This window comes from Anomaloglossus baeobatrachus, chromosome 5 (genome assembly GCF_048569485.1).
Source record: "Anomaloglossus baeobatrachus isolate aAnoBae1 chromosome 5, aAnoBae1.hap1, whole genome shotgun sequence".
Lineage (NCBI taxonomy): Eukaryota > Metazoa > Chordata > Amphibia > Anura > Aromobatidae > Anomaloglossus > Anomaloglossus baeobatrachus.
Window position 1 is genome coordinate 53,166,620 of NC_134357.1, and position 9,394 is coordinate 53,176,013.

The 9,394-nt window shown below is 47.9% G+C and overlaps 1 protein-coding gene across 2 annotated transcripts in view; it reads left to right on the forward strand.

Moving 5' to 3' along the window:
- Window positions 1-8,253, forward strand: part of NKX1-2 (NK1 homeobox 2) — a 30,371-nt gene extending 22,118 nt beyond the window's left edge. The window contains exon 2 of one of the 2 annotated variants that reach the window (XR_012754214.1): window positions 7,090-7,179. Coding sequence is in view for 1 of the 2 variants with exons in the window: in XM_075348509.1 (XP_075204624.1) it covers window positions 7,090-7,664 (575 nt within the window). In the remaining variant the exon portion in view is untranslated. Of the gene's footprint in view, window positions 1-7,089 lie in introns of both variants that reach the window. The other variant, XM_075348509.1, reaches the window with a different exon arrangement.
- Window positions 8,254-9,394: the final 1,141 nt, after the last annotated feature.

Genomic DNA, 9,394 nt, shown 5'->3' on the forward strand with positions numbered 1-9,394 from the left:
AAATAACGCAATCCGTTGTAGATTTTTTTCCTTGACTTTACACATCTGAGCATGCGCAGTTGTGTAAAGACAGCTGCGTTAACGGAATCCGTCAAATGACGCATTCTAACGGAATCCGCCACCATAGGCGTCCATTATAAAAACAACGGACGCCTAACGGATTCCTGCAGGTTGCGTTTTTTTGACACTCCGCCAAGCGCAGAAAAACGTTACATGCTGCGTTCCATCCGCCCGACGCAGCGTCAAAATAACGACGCTGCGTCGTCCAGCGGATGCAACGCAGACACTTGCGTTACAGTGCGTCGTCCATACAAGTCTATGGAGAATAGCGCAGTGCGTTAACGGACTGCGCTATTCTCCATAGTGACGGAATGCGCTGAACGCAAGTGTGAAACTTGCCTAAGAAGGAGAGTCTCTGGGAACTCCTTCAAGACTGTTGGAAAACCATTTCCGGTGACTGCCTCTTGAAGCTCATCAAGAGAATGCCAAGAGTGTGCAAAGCAGTAATCAAAGCAAAAGATGGCTACTTGGAAGAGCCTAGAATATAAGACATATTTTCAGTTGTTTCACACTTTTTTGTTAAGTATTTCATTACACATGTGTTAATTCATAGTTTTGATGCCTGCAATGTGAGTCATGAAAAATAAAGAAAACTCTTTGAATGAGAAGGTGTGTCCAAACTTTTGGTCTGTACTGTATATATATATACCGTATATACTAGAAGGTGGCCCGATTCTACGCATCGGGTATTCTAGAATTTACGTATTGTGTAGTTCATGTATGATTTTTGTTATATATATATATATATATATATATATATATATATATAGATATATATATAGATGTTGTTGTGTGTAGTTACCAAGTGTTTGTGTAGGGGCTGTACATGTTCTGGGTGTTGTCTGGGTGTGACGGGGGGTGAGAGCGGTGTTGTATGTGTGTTGCGTGTGTTGCGTTGTTTGTGGAGCGCTGTGTGTCTGTAGCGTTGTGTGTGTGTGTTGCACGGTTTGTGTGTGTGTGGTGTGTTTTGGGGGGAGGTATGTTTTGTGCAATGTGTGTGTTGTGCGGTATGTGCGTATATTTGTGTGTGCCGCGGTGTTTGTGTGTTGGTTGTTGTGTGTGTGCAGCGTTGTCTGTGTGTGTGGGTGTCTGTGTAGGGCAGTTGTTTGTGGTTCCCAGTGTGTGTGTGTGTGTGGTGTGTTGTGCAGTGCGCGCGCGCGTGTGTGTGTGTGTGTGTTGGGGGGAGGTGCGCACTCCCAAACGTGCTCCATCCCCCATGCAGCGCACTCCCCATCGTGCTCCATCCCCCATGCAGCGCACTCCCCATCGTGCTCCATCCCCTATGCTGCGCACCCCCCATCGTGCTCCATCTCCCATGCTGCGCACTCCCAAACGTGCTCCATCCGCCATGCTGCGCACTCCCAAACGTGCTCCATCCGCCATGCTGCGCACTCCCAAACGTGCTCCATCCGCCATACTCCGCACTCCCCATCGTTCTCCATCCCCGATGCTGCGCACCCCCCCCATCATGCTCCATCCCCGATGCTGCGCACCCCCCCATCGTGCTCCATCCCCCATGCTGCACCAGCATCAGCCTCTCTGCCCCCAGCATCAGCTTCTCTGCCCCCAGCATCAGCCTCTCTCCTCCCAGCATCAGCCTCTCTCCTCCCAGCATCAGCCTCTCTCATCCTAGCATCAGCCTCTCTCCTCCCAGCATCAGCCTCTCTCCTCCCAGCATCAGCCTCTCCTCTCTGTCCCCAGCATCAGCCTCTCTCCTCCCAGCCTTCCCCAGCATCAGCCTCTCTCCTCCCAGCCTCCCTCCTCCCACCCTCCCCCAGCATCAGCCTCCCTCTCCCAGCCTCCCCCAGCATCAGCCTCCCCCAGCATCAGCCTCTCTTCTCTCAGCCTACCTCTCCCAGCCTCCCTCCTCCCAGCCTCCCTCAGCATCAGCCTCCCTCTCCCAGCCTCCCCAAGCATCAGCCTCCACCAGCATCAGCCTCTCTCCTTCCAGCCTCCCCCAGCATCAGCCTCCGCCAGCATCAGCCTCTCTCCTTCCAGCCTCCTCCGGCATCAGCCTCCCTCTCCCAGCCTTCCCCAGGATCAGCCTCTCTCCTCCCAGCCTCCGTCCTCCCAGCCTTCCCCAGCATCAGCTTTCCCCTCCCAGCCTCCTTCAGCATCAGCCTTCCCCAGCATCAGCCTCTCTCCTCCCAGCCTCAGCCTCTCTCCTTCCAGCCTCCCCCAGCATCAGCCTCTCTCCTTCCAGCCTCCCTCAGCATCAGCCTCTCCTTCCCAGCCTTCCCCAGGATCAGCCTCTCTCCTCCCAGCCTCCTTCCTCCCAGCCTCCCCCTCCCAGCCTCCCTCAGCATCAGCCTTCCGCTCCCAGTCTCCCCCAGCATCAGCCTCCCCAAGCATCAGCCTCCACCAGCATCAGCCTCTCTCCTTCCAGCCTCCCCCAGCATCAGCCTCTCTCCTTCCAGCCTCCCTCAGCATCAGCCTCCCGTTCCCAGCCTTCCCCAGGATCAGCCTCTCTCCTCCCAGCCTCCTTCCTCCCAGCCTCCCCCTCCCAGCCTCCCTCAGCATCAGCCTTCCCCTCCCAGTCTCACCCAGCATCAGCCTCCCCAAGCATCAGCCTCCACCAGCATCAGCCTCTTTCCTTCCAGCCTCCCCCAGCATCAGCCTCCCCAAGCATCAGCCTCCACCAGCATCAGCCTCCCTCGTCCCAGCCTCCCCCAGCATCAGCCTCCCCCTCCCAGCATCAGCCTCTCTCATCCCAGCATCAGCCTCTCTCCTCCCAGCATCAGCCTCTCCTCTCTGTCCCCAGCATCAGCCTCTCTCCTCCCAGCGTTCCCCAGCATCAGCCTCTCTCCTCCCAGCCTCCCCCAGCATCAGCCTCTCTCCTTCCAGCCTCCCCCAGCATCAGCCTCCCTCTCCCAGCCTTCCCCAGGATCAGCCTCTCTCCTCCCAGCCTCCGTCCTCCCAGCCTTCCCCAGCATCAGCTTTCCCCTCCCAGCCTCCCTCAGCATCAGCCTTCCCCAGCATCAGCCTCTCTCCTCCCAGCATCAGCCTCTCTCCTCCCAGCCTCAGCCTCTCTCCTTTCAGCCTCCCCCAGCATCAGCCTCTCTCCTTCCAGCCTCCCTCAGCATCAGCTTCCCCTTCCCAGCCTTCCCCAGGATCAGCCTCTGTCCTCCCAGCCTCCTTCCTCCCAGCCTCCCCCTCCCAGCCTCCTTAAGCATTAGCCTTCCCCTCCCAGTCTCCCCCAGCATCAGCCTCCCCCTCCCAGCCTTCCCCATGATCAGCCTCTCTGCTCCCAGCTTCCTCCAGCACGCCGTGCTCCTCTGCCGACACTCACACACCCGATCGCATCCACTCACACACACCCGATCGCATCCACTCACACACACCCGATCGCATCCACTCACACACACCCGATCGCATCCACTCACACACACCCGATCGCATACACTCACACACACAGACACTGACGATATCGCACATACGCGCTCACACTCACAACATCCGGAGATACCACATGCCTCTGGCCATGTGATCCTCCGTCAGGTCCTGGAAGGTCACAACAGCACAGTATCGAGGCCGAGAAGCAAGCGATATCGCCGGATGCTGTGAGTGTGTGGATGCGATGTGAGGTGTGTGTGAGGTGTGTGTGAGAGTGAGTGTGATCTGATGTGTGTGTATGTGTGTGTGTGTGCTGTTATGCGTGTGCGTGTGAATGCTCCGCCGCTGCAGGACCTTGATGCGCTTGTAACCATGCCAACGTGAGCCCACACCACTCCCGTGCGAGCGGGGGATGGGGGACGGGGGGGGGGGGGGAGTACAGTACTCACCTCCGTGACAGCCGTGTCAGTTCGGGGAATGCGCGGGGGGGAGAGGGGGGGGGGGGAGTACAGTACTCACCTCCGTGACAGCCGTGTCAGTTCGGGGAATGCGCGGGGGGAGGTGGGCGGGGCCAGAGCTAACGTGCGTTGCGTGAGGGGGGCGGGGCGTGGCGTGGCCGAATTGCCAATGCCTGCAGGGTGCCGGGGCGAGAGGCCAATCTGTGGGGGGGGCGGAGCCTGGGCGAGCGGCTGGCCAATCCGTGTGGGGGCGCAGCCTGGGCGAGCGGCCAATCGGTGTGGGGGGGCGGGGCCATGGCGAGCCCAGCGGCCAATCAGCTTTGTGTCACCGTAAGGACACAATTTTGAAGCATGACACACAGACAGACAGACAGACAGAATAAGGCAATTATATATATAGATATATATATCTATATATATATATAAATTGCAAAAAGAGCAAATACTCACCATGCACACTTCCGGTTCTGTCTTTTCACCGTGCTCTGACCTGCTCTGGAGGTAACTTTCTGTACATATGTACTGTTTACAGTATACCATTGTACAGTACAATAAACTGAGGAAAGGAAAAGGTCAGCTCACCCACTCTGATGGAGACTTGAATGGAGGACAGGTGCACGGGAAGTAAGCCGGCCAGGCTGAAGATTCCAAACCGAGAAGAATTTGATACTGTACCACATAATAGCCTTATACTAAAGCTCCAGAAGCAAGGACTGGGGGAAACTATATGCAACTGGGTAAGGAATTGGCTAAAAGATAGGAAACAAAGAGTAGTCATAAATGGTATATTCTCTTATTGGGCTATAGTCAGCAGTGGGGTGCCGCAGGGATCTGTGCTAGGACCAATTCTTTTTAATCTCTTTATTAATGACCTTGTGGATGGAATTGATAGTAAAGTGTCAGTCTTTGCTGATGACACCAAACTATGTAGGATATTAAAAACTGAACTTGATAGTATAATATTACAAAAAGATCTGGATAAGATGTCAGAATGGGCAGATACTTGGCAAATGAGATTTAATGTTGATAAATGTAAAGTGATGCACCTAGGACGGAGTAATCCTATAGCTGTGTATACATTAAATGGAAGTAAACTCGGGACTACAGAACAGGAGAAGGACTTGGGTATTCTCATTACAAATAAGCTGAGCAGCAGCACTCAATGTCAGGTAGCAGCTGCTAAAGCAAACAAGATTCTAGGGTGTATAAAAAGAGAGATTAGATCCCGTGATCCCAACGTATTGTTACCCCTCTATAAATCACTTGTAAGGCCACATCTGGAATATGGGATTCAGTTTTGGGCTCCACATTTTAAAAAGGACATTCAGAAGTTAGAGTCAGTTCACAGGCGGGCAACTAGACTACTACAAGGAATGGAGGCCGCCCGTATGATGAGTAATGGAGGCCGCCCGTATGATGAGTAATGGAGGCCGCCCGTATGATGAGTAATGGAGGCCGCCCGTATGATGAGTAATGGAGGCCGCCCGTATGATGAGTAATGGAGGCCGCCCGTATGATGAGTAATGGAGGCCGCCCGTATGATGAGTAATGGAGGCCACCCGTATGATGACAGGTTGAAAAAGTTAGATATGTTTAGCTTAGAAAAAAGACGTCTCAGAGGAGATCTCATTTATATGTATAAATACATGTGTGGTCAATATAAAGGAATGGCACATGACTTATTTCTTCCAAAGACAATACTAAGGACCAGGGGGCACTCACTGCGAGTGGAAGAAAAGCGATTCCGGCAGCTAAATAGGAAAGGGTTCTTTACAGTTAGAGCAGTCAGACTGTGGAATGCCGACCACAAGAGGTAGTAATGGCAGACACTATAACAGCTTTCAAAAAGGGGCTGGATGATTTCCTCAGTACACAAAACATTGTTGGTTATAAATGACTTGGTGACCAGGTGTAGAACTGGTGGAGGAAGGTTGAACTAGATGGATCTAGGTCTTTTTTCAACCTTAGTAACTATGTAACTATGTAACTATGTAAGAAGATTCCAGCATCCACGTCCAAATAATATAAAATGGTCTTTATTGGATATGCATTAAAAAGGTGATGAAATCACATCCCAAGCAATAAAAATCCCCATGGAGATGATGGGAATGTTATATGGTACGCGTTTCGAGCGTTCACCGCTCTTAGTCCCAATCCATAATGTTACAAACAACAGAGTGGGGATTTAAAGGGAAAAGGTGTGTAAAAAGGATATGACATCACATCAATGAAAAAAGTCAGACAAGTAATCAGTAAGCGGTTCTCAACATAGAACAATGGTAAATTTAACCCAAACACATAGGAGAAAACGTGCAGAAAAAGGGAAGGTAATTCAATAACATTTGCACCACAAAAAAAAAAATATTTCTCAAAAAAACATTTTCACAAAAAAAATAATAAAAAAAAATAAAATAAAAAATAAATATACATAATATGTAACTCTGCACAAGTACAGTACAGTGTATACTATATAGCATGTTTATCAATTTGCATTTGTGGATATAGTATTGTACTTTCTTTCTGCTAACCAGTGCAGCACATTGCTTATACTGTACCTCTCACACACCAACAATTCTATTGTAAGCAAAAGGGCAGTTTAATTTGCTTTATGTGTTTTTCATGTACAGTATTGTGTATTAGTGTACTGTAATAATTTTATATGAATACAGGACATTATTTTGTATCACTGTAATAAGTTTGTATAAATACAGTAAATATTTTTGGGTTGTGGAACAAATTGTCTGCGTTTCAATTGTTTCCTATGGGAAAATTCACTTTGATGTAAGAGTAACTTGGTTTAAGAGCATAGTCCCGGAACCAAGGTTCCACTGTGTGTATGTATATATATATATATATATATATATATATATATATATATATATATATATAATGCAGTGAAAATCAGCAGAATGTAGTTTGGGATGTGGTTTTAATTTATGATTTATGGGAAAATCGGCTTCATTTTGTGAAATTACACCCCTAGCAATGACATGCTGGAGCTTGAATAGAAGCAGAAGCTTCTCTAATCTAGAATATACGTGATATTAATGCAGCAGTAGCTTTTTGGAACATTAATGCTTTTATTATGCTTTATATACATTCTTACTGTTATAAAATGTTTGTTCATTTACATTAAGTGATGCAGAATTTTTGGGTGGAACATTCGCACTTCTGTAATTTCCAGAATTATACTTATGGTTGTCCACTTTTTTCTATTTCTTTTTTCAATGAATGACAGATGAGAACTTCTCCGCTGTGGACATTGAACCTGGACCTGGAAATGACGTTGGATCATCTACTGCCTATAGAATAAAGGAATCAGAGGAAGAAGATTCAGTAAGTGAGGAGGCTCAGAAAGACCTCAGCCCTCCCGTGGCCAGCTCCAAGCCCAGGCGAGCCCGTACTGCATTTACTTATGAGCAACTGGTGGCATTGGAGAGCCGGTTCCGCAGCAGCCGCTACCTGTCGGTGTGTGAGAGGTTAAGTCTGGCATTGAACCTGCACCTAACAGAGACCCAAGTCAAGATCTGGTTCCAAAATAGAAGAACTAAGTGGAAGAAGCAGCAGCCGCCGGGAAGTTCTGAGGCCAGAGGATGTAGCACTCACAACTGTCCAAGAAGTCCAAGTCAACAGTTTCTTCCACCATTCCCACCCTACCCCTGCCCTGCACAGCTTCCTTCCAGTACAAACCACCATTTACCTCCGTTCCCAAGACTATTCTTCTCTCCTTCCTCCAACAATCTCCCACTTCCATCATGCCCATTTCCCCAGCTTGTAAATTCAGTTGGCATTGTATCTTTCTATAGTCGCTAATGACTCCTACAACCTACACAAACTAATGGATTTAGAGGTATTCCATGATCTTGGCTGTCGTGATACTATCACTACCGACTTTTCTGTCCCATTGGTCACATTGGAAGTTGTATATCGGTAATTTGAGGGGGGCAGCTATTAATAGATGGGATGTGCAAGCGATCCATATCTTCCGTCAGTCATGATATGCAATATACTCCCTTGTGTGAGAAGGACGAGCTCTTTGCACTTTCATGGTGTTACCGTAGCATCATAAACGGACAACCATTTCACCGAGCGAAGGAGGACCACTACGGATTTAGGGAACGATTGGACTAGCTTCATACATCCAACTTTCATAGTCCATTTTGTCCTAATATGCATATACGAGGCTGTGGAGTTCAGGTCATTGAATATTTTGAGAATGAATTATCAGTCCGGGAGGAGAAAAAAATCAGATTTCTCTAATACAATATGTTAGAAACTTTCTTATTTTCATGTGTACTTCTTTTTTCTGAAATCAATAGTACAAATGAAAAGAAATAAGAAATTTTGTCATATACAGTCATATGAAAAAGTTTGGGCACCCCTATTAATGTTAACCTTTTTTCTTGATAACAATTTGGGTTTTTGCAACAGCTATTTCAGTTTCATATATCTAATAACTGATGGACTGAGTAATATTTCTGGATTGAAATGAGGTTTATTGTACTAACAGAAAATGTACAATCCGCATTTAAACAAAATTTGACCAGAGCAAAAGTATGGGCACCTCAACATAAAAGTGACATTAATATTTTGTAGATCCTCCTTTTGCAAAAATCACAGCCTCTAGTCGCTTCCTGTAGCTTTTAATGAGTTCCTGGATCCTGGATGAAGGTATATTTGACCATTCCTGTTTACAAAACAATTCCAGTTAAGTTTGATGGTTGCCGAGCATGGACAGCATGCTTCAAATCATCCCACAGATTTTCAATGATATTCAGGTCTGGGGACTGGGATGGCCATTCCAGAACATTGTAATTGTTGCTCTGCATGAATGCCTGAGTAGATTTGGAGCGGTGTTTTGGATCATTGTCTTGCTGAAATATCCATCCCCTGCGTAACTTCAACTTTGTCACTGAATCTTGCACATTATTGTCAAGAATCTGCAGATACTGAGTTGAATCCATGCGACCATCAACTTTAACAAGATTCCCGATGCTGGCATTGTCCACACAGCCCCAAAGCATGATGGAACCTCCACCAATTTTTACTGTGGGTAGCAAGTGCTTTTCTTGTAATGCCGTGTTTTTTTGCCTCCATGCATAACGCCTTTTTGTATGACCAAACAACTCAATCTTTGCTTCATCAGTCCACAGGACCTTCTTCCAAAATGTAACTGGCTTGTCCAAATGTGCTTTTGCATACCTCAGGCGACTCTGTTTGTGGCGTGCTTGCAGAAACGGCTTCTTTTGCATCACTCTCCCATACAGCTTCTCCTTGTGCAACGTGCACTGTATTGTTGACCGATGCACATTGACACCATCTGCAGCAAGATGATGCTGCAGGTCTTTGGAGGTGGTCTGTGGATTGTCCTTGATTGTTCTCACCATTCTTCTTCTCTGCCGTTCTGATATTTCTCTTGGCCTGCCACTTCTGGGCTTACCAAGAACTGTACCTGTGTTCTTCCATTTCCTTACTATGTTCCTCACAGTGGAAACTGACAGTTTAAATCTCTGAGACAATTTTTTGTATCCTTCCCCTGAACA